This window comes from Theileria orientalis, chromosome 4 (assembly GCF_000740895.1).
Source record: "Theileria orientalis strain Shintoku DNA, chromosome 4, complete genome".
Classification (NCBI taxonomy): Eukaryota; Apicomplexa; class Aconoidasida; order Piroplasmida; family Theileriidae; genus Theileria; species Theileria orientalis.
Window position 1 is genome coordinate 152,528 of NC_025263.1, and position 21,492 is coordinate 174,019.

The 21,492-nt window shown below is 43.4% G+C and overlaps 9 protein-coding genes across 9 annotated transcripts; 7 read left to right on the plus strand and 2 right to left on the minus strand.

Moving 5' to 3' along the window:
* Nucleotides 1–10: 10 nt before the first annotated feature.
* On the plus strand, nt 11–2,355 carry TOT_040000064 (uncharacterized protein; the record flags this gene model as incomplete). The annotated part of the gene is made up of 9 exons (XM_009693689.1): nt 11–414; nt 445–584; nt 636–828; nt 898–1,068; nt 1,100–1,159; nt 1,193–1,585; nt 1,620–1,742; nt 1,945–2,064; nt 2,193–2,355. The coding sequence occupies 9 exons, from the start codon at nt 11–13 to the stop codon at nt 2,353–2,355; spliced, it is 1,767 nt and encodes a 588-aa protein (XP_009691984.1).
* Nucleotides 2,356–2,629: 274 nt separating this feature from the next.
* Nucleotides 2,630–2,930, minus strand: TOT_040000065 (hypothetical protein; the record flags this gene model as incomplete). Its single annotated transcript, XM_009693690.1, has 2 exons — nt 2,630–2,713; nt 2,847–2,930. 2 exons carry the CDS (start codon nt 2,928–2,930, stop codon nt 2,630–2,632), a joined length of 168 nt encoding a protein of 55 aa, XP_009691985.1.
* A 948-nt stretch (nt 2,931–3,878) lies between these two features.
* Nucleotides 3,879–5,651, plus strand: TOT_040000066 (conserved hypothetical protein; the record flags this gene model as incomplete). The annotated part of the gene is made up of 1 exon (XM_009693691.1): nt 3,879–5,651. One exon carries the CDS (start codon nt 3,879–3,881, stop codon nt 5,649–5,651), a length of 1,773 nt encoding a protein of 590 aa, XP_009691986.1.
* Nucleotides 5,652–5,856: 205 nt separating this feature from the next.
* TOT_040000067 (phenylalanyl-tRNA synthetase) lies at nt 5,857–8,035 on the plus strand (the record flags this gene model as incomplete). The annotated part of the gene is made up of 10 exons (XM_009693692.1): nt 5,857–5,914; nt 5,947–6,055; nt 6,098–6,227; nt 6,259–6,546; nt 6,577–6,723; nt 6,755–6,831; nt 6,863–7,499; nt 7,530–7,628; nt 7,660–7,795; nt 7,827–8,035. The coding sequence occupies 10 exons, from the start codon at nt 5,857–5,859 to the stop codon at nt 8,033–8,035; spliced, it is 1,890 nt and encodes a 629-aa protein (XP_009691987.1).
* Nucleotides 8,036–8,237: 202 nt separating this feature from the next.
* Nucleotides 8,238–10,341, plus strand: TOT_040000068 (conserved hypothetical protein; the record flags this gene model as incomplete). Its single annotated transcript, XM_009693693.1, has 4 exons — nt 8,238–10,067; nt 10,110–10,164; nt 10,197–10,234; nt 10,267–10,341. 4 exons carry the CDS (start codon nt 8,238–8,240, stop codon nt 10,339–10,341), a joined length of 1,998 nt encoding a protein of 665 aa, XP_009691988.1.
* A 22-nt stretch (nt 10,342–10,363) lies between these two features.
* On the plus strand, nt 10,364–11,462 carry TOT_040000069 (conserved hypothetical protein; the record flags this gene model as incomplete). Its single annotated transcript, XM_009693694.1, has 8 exons — nt 10,364–10,417; nt 10,460–10,591; nt 10,624–10,900; nt 10,932–10,958; nt 10,992–11,090; nt 11,130–11,209; nt 11,245–11,316; nt 11,352–11,462. The coding sequence occupies 8 exons, from the start codon at nt 10,364–10,366 to the stop codon at nt 11,460–11,462; spliced, it is 852 nt and encodes a 283-aa protein (XP_009691989.1).
* Nucleotides 11,463–12,007: 545 nt separating this feature from the next.
* On the plus strand, nt 12,008–16,714 carry TOT_040000070 (beta-tubulin cofactor D; the record flags this gene model as incomplete). The annotated part of the gene is made up of 2 exons (XM_009693695.1): nt 12,008–15,356; nt 15,627–16,714. The coding sequence occupies 2 exons, from the start codon at nt 12,008–12,010 to the stop codon at nt 16,712–16,714; spliced, it is 4,437 nt and encodes a 1,478-aa protein (XP_009691990.1).
* Nucleotides 16,715–16,718: 4 nt separating this feature from the next.
* On the minus strand, nt 16,719–17,225 carry TOT_040000071 (conserved hypothetical protein; the record flags this gene model as incomplete). Its single annotated transcript, XM_009693696.1, has 1 exon — nt 16,719–17,225. The coding sequence occupies one exon, from the start codon at nt 17,223–17,225 to the stop codon at nt 16,719–16,721; it is 507 nt and encodes a 168-aa protein (XP_009691991.1).
* A 697-nt stretch (nt 17,226–17,922) lies between these two features.
* On the plus strand, nt 17,923–21,421 carry TOT_040000072 (conserved hypothetical protein; the record flags this gene model as incomplete). Its single annotated transcript, XM_009693697.1, has 4 exons — nt 17,923–18,270; nt 18,306–21,014; nt 21,046–21,147; nt 21,179–21,421. 4 exons carry the CDS (start codon nt 17,923–17,925, stop codon nt 21,419–21,421), a joined length of 3,402 nt encoding a protein of 1,133 aa, XP_009691992.1.
* Nucleotides 21,422–21,492: the final 71 nt, after the last annotated feature.

Here is a 21,492-nt window from a genome sequence, read left to right on the forward strand (position 1 = left end):
ACTATTCACTATGCACGGAATTCGGCGGGAAGATTTTTACAAAAACCCTGAAGAAGGTGAAGCCTTCAAGTCTAAACTTGAAAAGGGATACAAACTTCTCGACGCCTTTGTAGATTATTGTTCGAAGATGGACACCAATAAATTTATTGACTCCTTTCTCAAACACGTTTCTGATTCTGACGGCAAAATGTTTCAACTCTCGTCTGCCATAATAGAATTCATGCCAGAGTTTACACCTTCCTGGAATTACAGAAAAAAATACATCGTGATATCGAAATCAGCGGATAAAAATGCTTTAGTGGACTCATTGATGGGTGAGAGGCAACTAACGGAGAAAAGTTTAAAGGCCAATCCGAAGAGCTACTCAATATGGCATCACCGTCTTTGGACGATGAGTTTCCTTTTCATACTAAAGTTAGTTTTAACTGAATCAACGTGTTTTAGAGTTGAAAATATATCTGAAATGTTGCTGGAGGAATATAAATTGTGTTTTAAATTATTTCAATTTGACGGGAGGAACTTTCATTGCTGGAGCTACTTTAACTACATAACACACTATTTCAAGTTGTTGAATACCGGCACTGGTAAGAGCTTATATTATTGTTTACTGTGGACATGACTTAATGTATTTGTAGACCTGGACAAAATGGTCTACGAAGACATTTTAAATTTAATCAACGAAAACTTTTCTAATTACTCGGCCTGGTATAGTAAATCTAATTTGCCCTCCGCAAACACTTCAACAAAGGACGACCTAGAGCTCGTTAAACAGGTGCTGTACACTGAGCCGAAAGACCAATCTTTATGGAACTACTACAATTGGCTATTGTTCAAAAAGAACACACTCAACCACTAGTATGTTAAAACGATTTTTTTATAATACACATGTGTTTTTAGTCTAGTTTATACCTGTTATTTGGATGAAAAAAAGCAAATCAATTTGTTTTTTAACTCTCCAGTAAGGCTGGAGTCAGGTACAAGTGGTTTTTATAGTAAAGGTAAAGTGGATGAATTTAATAAATTTTTAGACAAAGGAAAAGTTAAAGGAAACTGGATAAAATCTAACTTGTATTTAAAAAATATAAATATTTTGCTTTAGGAGATATGGACTTGCGTATATTTGGACATTTGAATTTGAATCAGACCAAGAAATAGACAGGTAAATCACATTGGTAACTTATCTTTACTTTAGGCTATCTAAAGTTGAGTTGATAGTTTTGTTGAACAACCGAACAAGCCAACGATTTTATTCAAATTTGTTGAGCAAGCCAATTTATGCTAATTATAAAGGAGAGTCAACCAATTCTCTCGAGAATTATGAACGTTTATTTGAGGATGATCAATTAAAGTTGGTCTATTCCGCTACCCATAAGCACCAATTTGATTTGGAAAGCTTTGAAGTGTTTGAAAGAGACTGTAGTAAAAACTGGGTTGAAACTAACAAGTATGAAAAGCCAGTTAAACTGAGAAATGAACTTGTATGTCTTGGAGACAACATCACTTTTAAGACCCTGGAGGAACAATTGGAAGTTGTTGATGAACTGATATCGTTTGACGGTGAATCGAAGTATTTACTAATTGCAAAGTATTTTTTAAATTTAAATAGACCGTATTTATAGGCTTAAATTGCTGGAGTATTTGGAAAGGGACGAGGACTCAGAGTTACTGTTTGAAAAATTGGCTGTTCTGGATCCCCTGAGGAAACGCTACTACTACGAAATGTTAACAAAGTACAAGGCCAGGTTACTTAATTACTGAATTAATGCTTTAATAGGTCGGCGATAAGGACGTCTAATGACCCCTTAAATCTCAACTTGAGCAATATGTCACTCTCAAACCTAGAATTTAATAATTTGTCTACGTGTTACGGATTCACACATCTGGATCTCAGTCACAATAAACTGACTTATAGGTTTGAGTAGGACACTCACAACGTCTATTTAGCTCAATTTCCAACATTGGGTCCTTTTTATTGCTTCTGGAAACACTCGACTTGTCAGACAACAGGTTAAAGAGTCTCACAGAGGTTGTTAAACTACTACGTGGTCTACCTCGACTAAAAAGGTTAGTTTTGAGTAATTTCATTTTCTACCAGATTAAACTTATCCAATAACCCCTTGAACACTGTGAATTATGAAACTAGTTTGGATTCTCAATTGAGGTAATAATAATTTTATGATTTAAACTTTCAGTGAAATCAATTTATCGAACACCCCTATATGCTCCGATTTAGCTTCAAAAGGCTTAGAAGGAAGGTCAGAAAGTAGTGTTGTGTTCGGATGCTACCTTGCAAAGATGGGTTTTAATGAGCATAGTCAGACATATGATTTGCATTTGTACAAAATTGAGAAGTAACTACACACAGGCCCGAAAATTGGGATCTAATGTCACAGTCACACATTACACGTAACGTATCAACGTCCAATATCATTTTATATTATAAAACGAGTTAGAAGTCAGCGCATACGTGCTATGAATACGATAAAGTGCTAAATACATAACGATGTGCATGAACCGGTGTATATGGAAAAATCTTCCAAGGAAGGTCGGAAATGGTTTAACAGTCGTTTTAAAAGCAAATAAAATCGATTTATACGATAAATAGGTTTAACTTGTTGAAATGTGTATGTTAGACAGGTGGTGGCACAGTCAGGCACACATTTTTCGAATTTTTGATAAAGGACATAAACTGCTTACACATGTAGTCAAACCGCTAATATAATAAATTTACAAGGTGTTATATGTATGGAATTAAGCTGGGTTGGAAGAAACCACTGAATTTAACCCATTTATAGTTGAGAATCAAAAATTTCCTAAGGTGGCAATGTAGTAAAAGTTTGGAAGACAATACAGTTTAAATATTTTTTACTTTTTTCCTTATTTTTACCTGAAAATTTAGGGATTTTCGAGCCCGTTGACGCTAGGGACATAATAACATGATATTGGGGGATTCGGCTGAAGGAATTTGGGGTGTAAGGCTGGATAACTTGTCTGCATTCTCTTTAGTTTGTTTACACCTTTTTCATTGACAGACTGGAATACTCACTTGAGACTAATTGCGGTCTTTTAGGGTTTTCATTTTCAGTTCTGTAGTCTGTTATTCTGTTTTCTATGGTGTAATGAGACGCTTCTACTCTTTTCGTTGACACTCAATCTTGCAACTACACATCGCTGAGATTTTTGTCAAGAAGGGTTCAAGATACACCGTTTTATCCTTTTTTGAGGCAATGGTTTGATTTATTGAGTTTATGTATTTTTATTCACTGTGGACAGTAAATTTTGGTTTTTATAATCTCACCTTTAAAACTTCTTTCCATAGGCTTTTACTAATTCCTGAAGTTTAATTTAAACTTTTTGTAAATTTAAATTTCGCTTTTAACGATTTTTAAAAGTTGAGTAAATGAGTTTTAATAAACTGATTGTATTCTAGTTGTTTCTCAAAATTAATGTTTCCACACTGTTTCCATTTGGAATGTTCACTCACCACTTGTATTTCATTCTAACGCCATTTCGAAATTGAAATGCTTCACATTTGTTTGGAGTCTTTGTACTTTATTTTACACAACCCATCACGTCATTTTATTCTTTACAACTCACTAATGCTATTTTCACCTGATTTGTTTGAAATAAACAAATTAACTTAATGGATTATTACAACTACAACACCTTTTAAACTTAGCACATACCGCAAGGATACTTGTTAATTCACTTAATGCGAGTATCAACACACCTTTTCAGTTTTCAGCTTTAATCGTTCGCTTATTCACTAAATTTTAGTTTCACACACTCTGAAACTTAGAGTTTACTTTAAATTCACATTCACATTTTAATATAATGAAAATTAGGATTTTTAACTTTAAGGGCTACGGTTGTTTTACATGATGAATTTTTATCCAGATTCAGTTGATACGAAGGCTTACGTTGGCTCACTTGTTACCGACTACGAACAGAAATCGCCTGAGGATTGCTCACAGAAGACCACGATGTCCGATTGTTGTTTCGAACCTATTGCCGGTATAGGCACCTGCTTCAATTCTCCCTCGGACAACGGCGACCTTAAGAGGTACGACACTCCCTTGGATGACTTGGACACCAACTCGGTTCCTGACACTGACTACGTTCCGGAGTTCTTTGACATTTACGGGTCTGGTGAGTCTCTCCACAAGGTCTACTCAAGTCTGGGTCTGAGGCCAGAGTGGGACGATTCTTCGGACCACAAGGATGACGATTCGAAGGAAGTTGACATGACCACCTCGACCACCCTGTGCTCTGACTCAGGGTTCAAACTCTTTCCATTCGCGTCGAGTGACCTCTTCTTCGAGGACGATTTTAGGTACATCACCTCCAAATCTATAAACACGAAATATAACCTGACTTCCGATATTCCGGATAAAAACGAACAGCCCAACGTCACTCAGAATTTATTGCATCCACTGAACCTGGAGGAGAAGGTGAATTATGAACATTTAAGTAAGAATGACAAGGCGGCTGAACCTAAAACTCTCTTTCAACCCGATGAAGTCAAGAAGGAGTGCCCACTTGATAAAGTTGACTCAGGTCAACAACCTCTAGAATTTAAGGTTAAGACTGAAAATTCGAGCCCCGTTGCCAATGATTCGCGTACGAACGATGACACTCAATCAAATACGCCCAGCGCCAACCTCTTAACCAACAACTTGTTTATAAACAGCAGGGGTTTTGGGACTTTAGAGTCCACCCACCTCGGTGTGTACGACATCATGCCCCCCTTGCTTTTCAACGGGCCTGTTTACAACCTGGGCCCTCTATTGGAGGCAGATTTGTACATCTCGCCCAACCTGTGCAACAGACACAACGGCCTGGTCTCCAGATTCCCCGTCAACACGAACTATTGCGTGTACAGGGGCGCCGACTACAACAAGTTGGTGTGCAGCTGCAACATGAGCCGAGTCAACGGGTCAAATTCTCACGCAACGAGTTGCAACGTGGTTGCTGGGGGCGTAGAACTGTCGACTGAGTCCTGGCCGATCTCCAAAGCGTCGCAGATGTACTCGCTCATCACCAACTGGGACCGCGTGATGAAGAAGTACAAGAGGTCCACTCCCACGCTTACCGATTTCAATGCGTACTACGTGCACGAGGAGTGCAACCCTCCCATTCTCCTCGCCCCGACCGAAGAAGCCAAGCTGCACTCCTCAGGAATCGCTGCCATCAATTTCGACAATTTTAAGAGCGCGAACTACCTAATTTCAGAAATCACCGGGATAAAGTTGAATATTGACCCTTCGGACCAGTTCTCGCTTTCTAACATTGTCCCTGAAAACTTTAAGCCCGAGGACGTGACGAAGCGGCGAAAGACGAGCAAGAACAAGTCTCCCGAGACTCTCACTCCTCCCCCCTTTCCCCCCGAGGTTGACCTCTCCTCACTCAGTCCCAGCACTGAGGACGACGGTAAATTGGACAAGAAGGACCCTAATCAGCCTGGCGGCGAGAAGGTTAGCGGCGTTTGGTACGACACCAATCGACATTTGTGGAGGGTCGTGTACATGAAGGGCAACAAGCGACGCACTCAGGGGTTCAGCTCTCTCAAGTTGGGTTACGAGGAGGCCCGGAGAAAGGCTATTCAGATGAGATACGAGATGGTATCAATGAAGCACACGGATAGGCTATGATTTATTACATTTTCCCTTTACACATACTCCGTTGTATGCTCCTCCATACGGGGCCTTTTAGGTCTTTATATCGGCCATGTTGCAACGAAATTTATCCATTTATAACATTTTCACGTTTTAATATTTTAGTTATTAAGCTTCACACTATGTACTTTGTTTTTTTACTTTTAATTTCCTTTCCCCATGGTTCAGTTTATATTTCACAATGCCTACCGTATCCGTTCTTAAAGATGAGTTTTTCAAACAACTAGGCCACAATCTAAGTTCGTTTACACCTTTTAAAGCCTTTTTGTAGGTTTGGAGGATTTGGAGTCACTATTCTTCGAGTTTGGACTAGAGTACGATGGCGAAGACTTTGACGATAATGGGAGAGATTTGATAAAAATAGAGATACCGGCGAATAGGTATTAAAACATTAATTTTTCTGTTATCAATAATTTTTTCAGGTATGACCTTTTATCACTAGAAGGTTTGGTCACCGCTCTCCTGTGTTTTAGATGGGACGTCGAAATTCCGAAAATCACTCTCGTCCCTCCAACTCCCCCAAATCTATCTAGAATCGATGTTCAAAAGGAGGTTAGAGGCCCAAATTAACAATTTACCTTAGAATTCGGCTATTCGCCCTTATATATTCTCGGCCATATTGAGGGGTGTGGTTCTGGACGAAAACCGCTACAAAAGTCTGATTGATATGCAGGAAAAACTGCACCAGAATCTGTGTAGAAAGAGGACTATAGCGGCCATAGGCACTCATGATTTAGATGCCGTAACCCCTCCATTCACATACACATTTGAACGACCGGAGGACATTGTGTTCGCACCTTTGACTAACGCCTCCACGGAGTACAACGCCCTGGAGTTAATGGAAATTTATGAATACCATCCGCAACTCAAGGTAATCTCCACGCTTTTAACGGTTTATTAGAATTATTCAAAACTTTTGAAGGGGCAGCCCTTTTACCCTGTCGTCAGGGACAGCAAAGGAAACGTCTGCTCACTCCCTCCGGTTATTAACTCGCACAGGACGAGCATAACTCTGAAAACACGTAACATATTCATCGAAGTCACCTCGGTACTTTGGGAGAGCTCACACAACATTTTAGACTGACAAGGTCAAGGGCTCTATAGTTTTAAATCAACTAGTCGCCTCGTTCTGCAAGTATTGCGAAACTCCATACGCGTATTTTTATCATCTTTCACAGCTTATTCAGAGTCGAGCCCGTGCTGGTTCAATACGATGCTCCCATGGTAACTCCGGATCTGACCAGGTTTGTACTCACTATTCACTTCGTTTTCAGACGAAGCATGAGAACCTCCCTTGCCTATGTCTCAAAATTGATCGGGGTTAAAGATTTGTCCTGTGACGAGGCCTGTAAACTTCTGGGCAAGATGATGGTTGTTTCAAGGGCTGTGGATTCCGAAACCTTGGAATCCTCAGTTCCGATAACGAGGCCAGGTACCGAAAGCGTGACCCATGACCCTTCAGACATACAGCATCCCTGTGACTTGGCAGAGGATATAGCAATCGCATACGGCTACAGGAACATTAGGAGGAACATATCGAGCACCGGGACCCTGATGGAGAAGACCGTCCTGTTGGACCGGGTCAAGTTCGTGTTCACAAGCTGCTCCTTCAAGGAGACGCTGATGCCGATTCTTGACTCGTTCAAGTCGTCCTTTCACGACATGTGCTGGCCGATGCCAGCTGAAAGTGACAAGAGGGCTCCAGTCGTGGTCTTAAACTCGCAATTGAGCGAGAATGAGACTCTGAGAACCTCGCTGCTACCCGGACTGCTGAAATCGGTGCAGTACAAGAAGGGGTCAAACCTGCCAATACGGCTTTTCGAGGTAATTTGGTCAGTTGAATTGGGGATTTAGGTTGGAGAGGTCGTTTGGAAGAACTTGGAATCTGACGTTGGAGCCATCAACAACACGAACTGCGCGTGCGCATATGCAAACTCGACATCGGGACTCGAAGTAACCTAGAAACACAATAACTCGACTTTAGGACGTCCAAGGCCTCTCGGAATATTTGTTAAATAGGCTCGGGTTCATCAGTGAATACCAGGTGTGGGAGTTCAACGAGTTCGGGAAGGAGATTCCAGACTCCTGGAAGATCAGATACACACTGAAGGAAACGGAAGGTACTTGACGAACAGTTTAATAATTGCGCAGATCCGGCCTTTTTACCAGGAAGGTGCGTTCATTTTGTCCTGAGTTCCGATCCGAATAAGAAATTCGGGGTAATGGGCATCGTCCACCCCAACGTTTTGAAGAACTTCCACATTCCCTTCCCAGGTACTCCCTCATTCTCACACATATTTTCAGTCTCGCTCTTTGAGCTGGACTTGACCTTAATTCAGAAGGAATTGAAGAATAAATGAAGTTTACTTACACCATAATGGAAATTATGTAATGCTAGTTAAATGAATTCACTTTTTGCCAATTATTTTCATACACACTGAAATTATGTATATTATTTGTTTTAAAACACTTTTGTTAATTAATTTGGGCTCTTATGTGAGCTAGAGCCATGTATTGTAGCATCGCATACTTTTTTCATTTTTGTAACATATTTTAATCAAAATGTCTGAGAAATTATACACAGTCAACATATGCAATAAAACTAGCTTCATTTTGTTCAGACATAGTCACAGAATTCGGCACGGAAGCTGGGTTACATGGCTTCCAGAGAAAATTAAACCATCATCAAGTGTATCTGTATCTTTCAAAAATAGTAGATCAGGCCACTCCTGTAGGTCCACCTTGCAGTATGGAGCGATTCTCGAGGGGATTTTGCACATTTTCGAGTTCAGACTGGAGAAATCGTCTGATAGTGACGACTACTACTGCTGTTTCAAGCCTGTACAAAAAAGAGATAACGTTGTGACCAATGACAGTTTTAAGTTGCTTAACAATGTTCCGGAGAACATATGTAAAATAAATATACAAATTATAGACCCGAACAAGGCCAGTTTCATAGAGAGTTCCGAGACCATATATATAGTAAACATTGAGGAGACTCCAGAGGGATACGCATACGTGGCTTCGCTCAGAAACAAGTTCAACTCGAAGGTCTCGATGCTACAGGAGCAGTACCACAAGTGGAGCCACAGTTACTTCGTCGGCATGGAGCTGATGAACCTGTACAAACGCGCCCCCTCGGACTTCTGCTGGGACTACAGCAGGCTCGACCTCATCAACAACCTGAGGAAGTCGAACGTTTCCGTGCTCGTCAGGATCGTGAATTTGACCAGAAAGGAGATGAGGCTGGGCCTGAGCGCCTCGAACATTCACAAGAGCTGCGTTTTGGAGGAGGGCGTCTGGGTTGGCTTCCCGAACGAGGAAATTGGACGGATGTGCGGAACCGAGTTCGGGTCGAAGACCGGGGGCTTCCTGGGCGGAACGATGGGCCGCTGCGTTTACTCCATTCTCGGCGAGTCCGGAAGCCTCACCTTCACCTGGGACCGGCCCTCAATAGGCCCCTTCTCCGCCAAGTGCAAGCACTCGCTGAACAAGTACTCCGTCATAGTCCACACTGAGTCCTCGAATCACTCTACTGCCATATTCCACATCATAGACAATCTTTCAGCGCCCATACAAATATTGAGTGCGAGAGCGGTGTCTCCGAGGCTCACAAGTAAGTATAATGGGCCGAAGCTGCTTCAAAGGTACCTCGACCCTGGCACTGCAATTCAGCCGAGCGGTTCCGACACCAGTGTCGATGAACTGATAATCACCCCCTTCCTAACAAAGCTGCAGGGCTCGCAAGGGTCAAACGGGGGCCTTAGTGACCCAAGTAGCGTTGATTTGCCTAATACGGATCTATTCGTGAAAAGCCCAAAGCACTTTTTTGGCAGCGTTAACTCCACCAATATCAACTCCCCGATAAACAAAGTTCCCCCGGACAGCAGCATTTACATCGAGTGGATGATCGGCAATGAGATATTTTGCAAATTGTTTAAGTTTGACGAGAAGATACACCTGAGTTCCTCAGTTATTTCCGGAGTCTCTGACAACAAGGCCGTGGTACTCAACTCAGTGCTCCTGAGATTGGACTTCCGTTCAATGTTTAGGACCGGGGACTCGGACAAGGTGGCGAAACTTTCAAATGGCGATGCTGAAGGCCTGACCAGACCGTATTTGCGAACTTTTAAGCAGGAGGAGCTGCTGGACTACGTGGTCGTAATATTCCACTCAGTCTGCGACGCGTTCCAGCCCTATATAAACAAGTGTATGACCAAAAAGTTCGGAGTCGATTGGCTAAAATATTGCAAGTTGCCTTCGGGGCACATTTGGAAGAACCAGGAAACCGTCAGAATCGACCTTGAGGGGATAGTGTACATAGTCACCGCCTACTGGATGGAAATCTTCGAACATGTTCTGCTGGAGACTACACATTTGAACATTATACAGGTATGTAAATTCCACTCACTATTTATCACCATTTTTTAACAGACCGCAGCTATTTACTGGGCCAATCAGGAGTTGCAACGATTCGACTCCAACTACGGTAAGCCCACTAATTACTCACTCCTACTTTAGTTTGGGATGTTTTACAATCCGCAAAGGTGCTACTTCAGGTATTTTATTTCATCCTCCTAAAATTCTTTAGAAACTTAAGGCTGATAGCTACCTTAAAAACATCGAGTTTATTTCCAACAAACTTGTTCAATCCCAATCAATTTAATTTACTTTTATATTTTTTATACATGTCTAGCAATGTCGCTGTGTCACTTTTTTTGCAACGCTTATTGCACGAAAAGGTTAGCCCATATATATTGTATTCACTCATTTCACCTGTTTAGTACATGGAGGATTCTAGTGTTGATTCCCTCATTCAGGGCATAATTAGGGGAACAGGGACTCCATTTTCGTCGAAAGCCTCTTTTATTCAACATGCGAACAAATTATTATCCGATGTTGGCTTTATCTTAGTGGTTCGTGTGTAGCTGTACATAATTATATTTAGCGAGTCATTGTTTCTGGAAAAAAATACTATTCTCTTAAGGATCTGGACTCTACTAATTCTTCAGCTGATGCTTTAAACAAATTGACCAATAGAGACCTCAATATTTCCCAGGACTTAACTGAAGACCAATTTAAGACACCAAAGAGGAGTTATTTAAGTCAAATTGATTCTTCTCAAGATGTATCTGAAAATTTAACCTCTTCAGCATTCCCTTACAGGTCATTTTTGAGACAAAACTCCTCTAAGTTTACACACTCTGAGTTGATGATATTTATTGGTATGTTCTCTAATACTTTATAAACATTCAGATTCTATCAACGCTATTATTCAAACTGGTATTTTCTAATATTATTCTTATTTATATTAAGGGAAACCGCTCCCTTTGAGGAAACAGGCATCCTATGACTCATGGACTTCGTTGTGCTCTAAGAGATCTTTAATGGAAGAACAATCTCAACTAAATCTGCGTACGTAAATATAATGTTTAAACAAATTAATTTTTATAGTTGAACGGTTTGAAAAAAGAAAATGGCTGGAATTTTACGGGAATGACAATGATATCGCACCTGGCATCAGATTTTACTTTGTAAGCGAATCTAACTCAATATAAATATTAATTAGGATCTTTCTAATTTTTTCGATTTACGGGATTTGAGAAATTGCGATTCTTGCAATAGTCTAATTATTTTTAATGTATTTTCAAAATGGTAAAAAACATAAATATTTAGGAGTTTCATTGCAAAGAGTGTAAAAAACCATTCCATCAAGAATGCGCTACTTCAAACGGGTCTGGAAATATCAGTGAGCAGATGAAATGTTTCACTTGCTCCATCACATAACACACGGATCATTTATCAGGGTTTCGACATAAAATAAGATCATGTAGTACTAATATATTAATTTTTATTAGTTTTGATTTAAATTTTATCAGAAATAATATTTATTAAGTTATTGATCAAAATATCCGTTGTTTTATTTTCTTATCATTAACACCACTAAAATCCTGTTTTTTTCCAGGAAATTCCTTTAATTAATATAATAAAAATTTAGACGATTTAATTTAATTTATTAAAACAGAATATTAGTTCAATGTGTATTAAATGAGACACTTTTATAGGTGGTACACAACAGTACCTTACTACATATTTTCATTATTTATTTTTGTAACTTTCAGAAGCAAAAAACATTATTTAAATGTAATATATGTTTTTTAACTATTTCAAGAAGTCTAATTTTAAATGTATATTAGTTCTGTTAATTTTTCTCAAGATTCTAGAATTTTAAATACTTTCCGATTTTTATATCGAATCAATACAGAATATGCTTAAAAAATCTTATGTTAAGATTAATTTAATTAAAATATATCAACACACTGTATTTAAAAATGAGCATTGAGAACGTACAGAGCGACGTTGCTTATTTTTCTGAACAAGATGAAGCAAAGTCCATTCTAGCAGAGATTTCATACACATCGAATTATCTACTATTCGATAAAAATGAAACAGAAGGATATTCTGATGAGGATGTGGAGTCTATACTCTCAAAACTCGTGACAAATATTAACACCCTCAGTGAGATAATTACCAAATATATGAACGTGGAAGTGCTACTGTACCAGTATATCGAGTCCCTAATAGGCGACATTTTTTATATCATAAAACGGTTCCTGCTATACCCTAGTTCACTCAAGGCGGAGATTTTAGCTCGTCACGGGTCAACCAAGTCCACTTCGCTTTTGGTTCTTGAAAAGTTGTGCTATTATCTGTACGTCATTTCAAAGTGTGTAGGAATCCGAAGACTGATAAACTACGCTCCAAACGACGTAGAGCTGTTTGTAAAGGTAACCGAGACCATCGAAATCATTCAAAAATCGAACGTTGAGGGAGCCGAGGTAGTCTTCACCAAGTATGAGGATCACCTTTGGTGTTTAGAGTACATTATTTTGGCCTGGCAGTCACTTCTGATATATACACCCTTTGAGCTAAACACCATATGGCACCATTCATCCAATGCGAAAATAACTTTTAAGACTCGGATTCTGACCGAGTCGATGTATTATTTGAACAAATCGACTAAGGCTAGAGACGGTGCCGCCATGGTTATTTCGAATTTGTTCTCCAGAAGGGACGTCCTAAACTCCCAGGACTTCCATTTTTTTCTCGATCTCTGCAGGGATATATTGACTAATCCTGAGTACACAGGGAGCGTGAGTGACGAAGATTCAGATTCTAGCTTTGTAGCCGTTGGAGATTCCTCTAAAAATGTGAACAATCATCTTTCTATAGGGGTTTTGATGGTTCTGAAACAGATACTCAAGAGAGTCGGCTCAAACGATCTGAGACCCTACTTGGAAACCATTCAGTACTGTTTGCTTCATTGTGAAAGGATAATCGTCAATTCGGCCACGAAAAAGCTCCTGGCCTCATGTTTGGGCAGGCTCGCGATCCATTATCTCCCAGCTGAGGAATATTCTAGAAAATATCGTAGAAAATGCATTAATTTATTCAGTACTAATGCGTCTAAGGACAAAAGTGCATGTGATGATGAGGAAACGCACTTCAAAACGAACGTAGAATGGGAAAGCAATTTTGACACTGAAACCGTTGAGATATTTATCTCTAAAATACTAGATCTACTCACGGACAGCGATATTAGGGTGCGGTGGGCATCAGCGAAGTCTCTGGGACGAATATCTTCACGATTGCCAGTCGACTTGAACGAGGAAATTATTGAACACATCATGGAGCTGATCAACTCCCAATTCAGTCAGGTGCCCAACGCTGGAAATATAAGCCCCGATCAAGGCTCCGCATTCCGTTTTAACGCAATTGACTCCAGTGTGTTGAACCTAGTGGCGAGACCGCTGAGCGTCAAAAGCGAGAGTGTCGTTCACGGAGGATGTCTGGCAATCGCGGAAATACTGAGAAAGGGACTAATCCACCCTCATATGTTGGACAGGGTGCTGGACACGACGATACTGAGCCTCTCCTTTGAGGTTTGGAGGGGCAAGGGCTCCGCGGGCACCGCCGTCAGGGACGCCTCGTGTTACATCTGCTGGGCAGTTGCACGCACGTTCACGAAGGAAATGCTCAGCTTCGACCACGTGTCGATGATGAGCAGGGAGCTTGTGAACGTGGCTCTTTTCGACTCCTCAGTCAATTGCCGCAGAGCAGCCTGTTCGGCACTGCAGGAGCTGCTGGGCAGGATCGGCACGGTGCCCGGGGGCCTAGAGCTGATACAAATGTGCAACTTCTACACAGTGTCCAATCGCAAAAGAGCCTTCATTGAGGTCTGCCAGCAGGTTTCCACGCTCAACTACTATTCGAACTCAATGCTGCAGAACATCATCACGACCAAGTTGTTCCACCCCGACCTGTCGACGAGAGAACTCGCCTCGCTTGCAATATATAAAATACTGTCATCGACCAAGCAGCTCACCCTTTCTCGCATTAATTACCTTCAAAAGGACGAGAAGGAGGACTGCAAAGTGTCCCCTAGCATAGATAATGATGCACCTACAACGCAGTATCTTGTAAACAATTTGATTAACTACCTATTGTCTAACTTGATGACTGGGCTGACGGCGACCACTCACGGCGCATTGAGAGCCTTGACGAGACTGGTCTCACTTGCCACTGAACGGAGCTATCCAGTGGATCTCTTCTTCTCCAATGTGCTGAGTGTGCCCGTGACCTTTGAAAAAAAACGCCTTTTCAGAGGTAGGGGCTCATCATTGATACGGCAGTCAGTAAGTAAGTTAATAGCAGCCAATTGCAAGCTCATTTCACACGTGTATTATAGCGATTTTTATAATTACGCAAACCACTTTAATGCCAATATGATCGACGACTACATCGTCGTTTTAAAGGATTCCTTGAGGAACTTCACACCGGAAGTCCAGCTCGCTTCAGTTGAGGCGTTTGAGCAGGTGTTCCTTCTGGTAAGGGACACTCCCAGGTTCTCTGAGCTTCTGACGTTTTTTATCAACTCCCTATCCTCTACGGGCGACCATATTGCGGCTAGGAGGGGCTATGCGTTGGCGTTTTCGTCAATACCGGTCTTTCCCGACGTCAGCAACAAGGGCCCTTCAGGGAGTGGAGAACGTTCGTCGTCTTCCCAGAGTTCAGCCAGTTTCCCCGAGGATAGCTCCGAGAAGTCCGACGAGCACACCGTTAATAGGATTCTGAAGCTGCTCTGCAACGAGATTAGGACGAACCCGAGCCTCGAAATCGTCAGAGATGCCAAGACTAGGCAGTTCGCTCTCCTGTCGATACTGTCAATCATCACCAGGCTCGAGTCCTTCGTCTTAGACTCTCAGATTGTAAAGGAGTTAACTGATACTCTGGTTATTTGCTGCAACGATTACGAAGTGGACTCTAGGGGAGACGTCGGCTCATGGGTACGCGAGCTCTCTGCCGAAGTGATCGCCTACGTGCTCAATGACTATTTGTTTCAAAACAGGCCCAGTTACTTCAAGAGTGGCTCCAAGAGCCTCTTCAGCAACTTAACTAAGGACATGGCCACTGACTTAACTAGGGGTCTCGTGAGCCTCTCTCTTGAGAACCTGGACCATGTTCGTTCAAGGAGCACCTTTCTGTTCTGCCACCTGTTTACCAACAAGCTTTCTAAGTTCAACTTCACGTGGGTGTGGAACCGCATTTTCTTTAACACGGCTTATGAGCATCAGATTTCAATGACTGCCCTTGGCAGACGCAACCTCAGTAGCCCTCATAGTGGCCTTGACGAGGGTGCTGACAACGCTCTGTCCACCACCAGCAGCACTCCTGTTTCACACACTGTTCGCCTTGATGATGGTACCATTAACCCTCCTGATAAGGACCTTGCAGCAGGTGGCGAACGAAAGGACTCTAAATTTGCACCCAATGATAGTAATGTTGAACGCACTGATAGTAAATTTGAATCCAATGATGTTAAACTTGGAGATACGGACTCTAAAGACAATGGGAAAGACAAATACAACCAGGATGTTAACAATGGCAAAGATTTAAATGGCAATGGCAACTACCAAATAAACGATAAAAACGACCAGGATGACGACGACGACGAGGAGGATGCTGAGGTAGACCGTGAAATTCAGATGTACATTGACGAGAAGCTCGAGATGAACATGTACATAAACATAGACAACAGATTACTGGACGGGTTCAACATGCTTCACGACATTTCGAAGAAGCTCCTGGAGGTGGTTTCGACGCACTTCGAGGAGGAATCCTCGAGCTCCGACGGGACGGCCGACTCCGCCTCGACCCTCACCTCCCGCAGCGGCGACTCCGCGGCCAGCGGCAGCGCCGACTCCGAGGGTTCTTACGAGGATCGCCCTGAGTACTCCCTGATCGGCTCAGAGAAGGTCAACGTCGCCCTGCGGATCCCCGGGTGGTCCGCCGCCCCCCTCACCTTCAGGACCCTCCTCTGGGTGCTCCTCATCCCCTCGTACAGCCGCGTCGCCTTCCGGTCCATCGTGAACATCATTGGCCAGAACACTCGCCTCGAGGTGGCCATTAACTCGGGCCGCAGCGTAATGGCTCTTGAGGAGGTGCTCGTCGACTTCATCGCCCGCAACAGGTTCACTCTCGTCGTCTGGAACGGCCAGCCTCTCACTCTCGAGAGCGTTTTAAACCGCTGCTCCGTGCAGATTTACCGGGAGGCTGTTGCTTCTGGCGACTGCAAGACTGCCGTCAGGCTCGTGAACACTATGAAGGCTCTCTTCAGTCACCGTATTATTTTTATCGACGACTGGAACGACTTCGTTTCTCTTTTAATTTCCGAGGCTGGTACTGCCACCAACTACGCTTACCTCAAGGCCATAATTCGACTTCTTCAGGTTCTTCTCATGGACGAGGTGCATCAGTTCCGTGCTGACGTTGCTGAGACTCTGCTGAGTTTGCTTTCTCATCAGTATCCGACCATTCGGTCCTACGTTGCTTCTCAGCTCACTCTCGCCCTCAGCTCTCGCTCCGACTCCTTGGCTCTCGAGGCCATCGACATCATAGACTCTTGCTCTTTCCACCTCGAGAGTTCTGCGAGCTCCATCTCCGTGGTTCAAAGGCTTCGTGCTGTTCTTAAGCTTTAATTTTCTAGTAGTTGTATTCGTTCTCGTTATCTAGTTCCTCTTCTTCGCAGAAGGAGTACTTGTAGTCTCCCACTACTTCCTCCGACTCGTTGAACGAGTTCTCCATTTCGCTCTTCCTCTTCATCTCGTGGTCGCTTTCGTCCGTCTTCAGCTCACTCTCCTTCCTTTCCATGTTAATCAACTTCGACGTCAGTTTCTGTCGCAGCGACTTACTGTCCACCTGGCGGTTAAAAAATTCCACCTTGTTCGTGTACATCAACTCCTTTGGGATCAGCGTCGAGTCTCTGTTCTTCAGAAACGACTCCAATTCCGCGTCGAAATCTTCGTTCAGAGGTGGAGAGTATCCAAAGTGCTCCTTGTTTCTAAATGGATGCTTCGGTGTTATTCTTGATTTATATTGCGAGTTACTTTGCCAAAATTCTGTCAGTTTCCTGTGAAAATTGACAATTTCCAGCTGGTTCGAGTTAAGTTTTTTTGCTGGTGCGATAAAAACGTCTTCCACGTCCTCCATGACTTATTTTATGGTACATAGGATTTGTTCATTAAAATAATATTAATTTACACAGCAGAGACTTCCACATATATTATAGTATTATAAATATTTACATTTAATCCCACAATCTTAACACATAAACATAAGGCATACCTAACTCGTCAATCATTACACATTTTTAATAAATGATCAGTGTAACTCATATACAATATCGATGTGTATATCGAGCGATATTATCAAATGTATTTATTTAAATTTAATCCGTACAACGCTATAAGATTCCATAAACGGCCATTTAATCCATCCAAATTAACGAATAATTCTTTTTTTAAACACAATCTTATAACATCTTCAACCAACATCACCTTTAATAATTCCAGGTTTTATAGTAAATTAGAGGATCCTTCTACACAATCTGTATCTGATACTGAAGTTGATAGTTTTTGTGATTCTTTGAATCAAGATAAACAAAATTGGTGGTCCCTTTATGTGAGAGGAGAGGTACCTGATTATCCACCACGTAAAAGCATGTTTCGAAAACTTACATCGGAAGGAGTCGATGTTGAGTGTATGGAAGCATATGAAATAGAGGACTTTACACGTTGGTTGCTAATGAGGGAAGTTCATGGTCCAAATTACCCAAAATTCCCATATGATATTACACTAGAACAGAAAATCGAAGAATTGAAACGAAGATTTCCACTAAAAAATCAAGATGATTAGAAAATTTTACACATTTTCACTTAGGGGCTCTAATTTTAGGGCTCTCGTTACAAGGAGAAACTTTAGTGTTGACCAAAATGTACACAAACACGAAGAATTGTTAAAAAATTTCGACTCGAGTCCTCAAAATGAAGACTTGAATGAAAGCTCAACCTGTGTTATAGAGTCAGTAAAGGACACGTCAAGGCCACCCAAACAAAGATTCAACAGCTATACACTGGCGGAAAATGATATGTATTCAAGTAAACCAGTTTGGCAGCAGCTGAACGAGATAGAGAACGCCTGGAAGATGAAATTTAAATATAGATCGAGAATTGAAGCTCAAAAGAAGATCTCAAGGGTAAGTAGAGACTTAATAACGAATTTTATATATAGGCGAAAAGGAGCACTGAAAGTTTGGGGGAATTGGAGGCAGATAGTTCAAGATTGGTGGAAATAGACAGCTTCAGGAGTTTACAGTCCGAAGGCAAGTCGGAGATTGTTCCCAAGAAGGAGTTGGATTCTGATGTAAGTGCCCCTTTCATTAGTGATCGCGATGAGGGCACTCAGCTCATTAATGATATTAAGTTGGCTGGAGATGCATATTATGAGAAGGTGGACCTGGGAAAAGAAGATGAAGTAAACAGGAGTCCATCGTCGATTAACCCGGACACGCTGCTGAAACCAGATGATAAATCACTTCTCACTGAGATATTTGGAGAAGGGGACGACAGCCACATCGATGCCACGAGGCCCACCGCCATAATTGAGTCAACAACGAAACTGGACGCGGAAACGTGGCTAAACATGGACCCGAACCACATATTGATTCAACAGGACCTGCTGAAATCGAAGAATTCAACTCAGATTCTGTCGACAATTGGAGATAAACTCGGCCAGATGAACGCAGTAAATGTGTCCACGGCAATACACCGCCTGGCGAAGTACAGTAGCCCATACAACAGATACGCAGTTTGCAACCACGAGTCGTTTGGGAAATTGGTTTCTTTGGTTGGAGATCACATGCTTCAATTCGACCCACAAGGGCTGACTAACATTTTCTGGTCCATAACTAAGCTGAGGATAACGCCAAACTGGATCAGCTGTTTGCTTGAGCAGATAAACATCCACGCAAACAGCTTGAACGCAAACGAGCTCGCAAACTGCCTCTTCTGCATATCGAAGCTGACCAGAGCGGATGACGTGAGCCTCGAGTTGAGGTTTAAAATACTCAGCTTAGTTCAGGATAAAATCACCCAGTTTAGGAGGCCGCTCGACCTGACGTGCGTGTCCACGGCCCTGGCGAGACTGAACGTCAGAAACCCAGTCCTGTTTGGGCACATAAGCAGCCAGGTCCTCTCGAGTCTGGAGGAGTTTAAAATCCAGGAGATCTGCGGAGTGGCCTGGGCGTACGCGTCCTTGGGCTTCACAGACCGCATCCTGTTCGGCAAAATAAAGCAGTTCATAGAGTCGAATGCCGATTCGTCGAACATCGGAAACATAGTTCACCTGGCCTGGGCGCTCTCAAAGATAAAGCAGGCCGACACGGACTTCTTCCTTTACACGATATCGCCGCTGGTCAGGGGACACCTTCAGAGTCTGAGCTGCAAGCACATGACCACCATAGCCTGGGCGTACGTGAACGCCGGCATTGAGGACCAGGACCTGTTCAACGACATTGCGAACACGCTTCTGCACCACGTGGACGAAATGAGCACGCACGACGTGGCCTCCTCGGTCGTGGCCCTCTGTCACTTCGAGGACCACAAGGTCCTGCTTAAAAAGATCAGGGCGCGGGCGGCCCTCATGCTGAATGAGTTCACGCCCCTCCAGTTGTCGAAAATCGTAGCAGGGTTCTCGGGCATAGGGGACGCCCACTTCTACAATCAGCTGGCGAAGGTGGTGGACTCGAAGCTACACCTGATGTGCCCGGAGAACGTCTTGGAGATCCTCTCGGGATTCACGAGCGCGAACGTGCTCCCGATACCCCTATTCTCGAAGCTGCTCAACACGGTGTCAAGGAGCTTTAAGAAGATGTACGCCGAGGACTCGCTCATGCTGCTGGAGTTGCTGGCGAAGCTGGCCGGCACCAGAGTCAACACGGAGATGGCGAAGCTGTTCTCGACCCTGGCGCAGAACCTGATTGAGCAGATTGATCAGCGGGTGTCCAGGTGGAGGTGTTTCGACGTCTCGCAGATAACGGTTCTGTTCAGGTGCCTTAAGATGGGCGACGGCTCCAGCAACGTCATGAACACGCTCGTAAAGCACCTGGTTTCGTGCCTAAACCGAGTGTTTAAATCGGGCATCTCGCCCGAGCAGAAGAGGGAGATTTTCGCAGATTTCGTCCTGTCGACGACCCAGCTGCCGCTGAGCTGCCAGAACGTTTTGAAGACGCAGCTGGCCAAGGACTCGCAGCTGGTGAAGTCGTTCAACAACTTCCTCACGCTCATCAGGATAGACGTGGACGACGCAGACTCGCCCAAGCAAGCCATTAAGCTGCTCCACTCCCTCACCAATTTGGGGTTCTCTGATCACGTGACCGCCGCTCTGTTCGACCAGCTGGTTGAACACGAACGCGAGCTTGGCTTTGGGGAGGACCTGGACTTGCTTTCCAGGCTCGTGTGGAGCCTGGTTGAGTCGAACCTTCACACGGGCTGGGCAGTTGAGAAGATATCCGACGTTTCCAGAGGCCGCGAATTCTCTGCCACTCAGGCAGACTTCGACTCTCTGGTTCGGCTGATGTGGTCGTGCGTGGTTCTGTCCGAGGATCAGCTGCTAATGGATTTGACTGGCAACCTCGCCAGGTTTGAAAGCCTGTTTCCCACAGAGGTACTCTACGCCCAGCAGACAGCTCTCCACATTCTCAAGTGCCTCAAGACTGACGTTATCTTCAGCGAACAGCTCGAGTTGCCGCCCGGCGGCTCGGCAAGCGTTTCTAACGCCTCCGCCCATAGAGACCTTGGTCTCGACAAACAGCAGGTTGCCATTCTCAGGGAGTGGCTCGATTATCAGAGGGACGACCTTTACGAGAAGAGCAAAAGGCACAAACGGGCTCGCGTTCTGGAGGTCGACCACGACTCTCTCATCTCCGAGTCCCTAATTAAGGTAATTTACTCATACTTTACCCTCGTTTCAGATGAAAATCCCACACAAGACTCTCCACGTTGTCGAGAACATTTATCGCATCAGCGTCGCCTTTCCTGTCGAGAATCAGCTGCTCGATGTCATCGGATTCACGGTTCGTTTCAATTTCCTCACACCGTTTTCAGGACGTCCTCGTTCCCCTGGGCCAGGTCAGGGCCTCCACTCTGCTTCGTCAGAGGCAGCTTCAGATGCTCGGATACGGCCTCCATCCTCTCAGGGTTTCCTCTCTCTACGAGTGCCTGGGCTCTGAGAAGGCCAAGAATCTCATTGCTGAGAGCATTTCCAGCTTCAATCCTGTCGCTAAGGATTACCTCTCGTTCAACAAACTGGACGTGAGGGGCGAGGAGGCTCCTTCTCCGTCTGACTGAGCTAGTAATGTTTAACTACTGTATAATATTGAACTTAGGTCATTTTAGCCTGACTTTAGTTTACAATTACA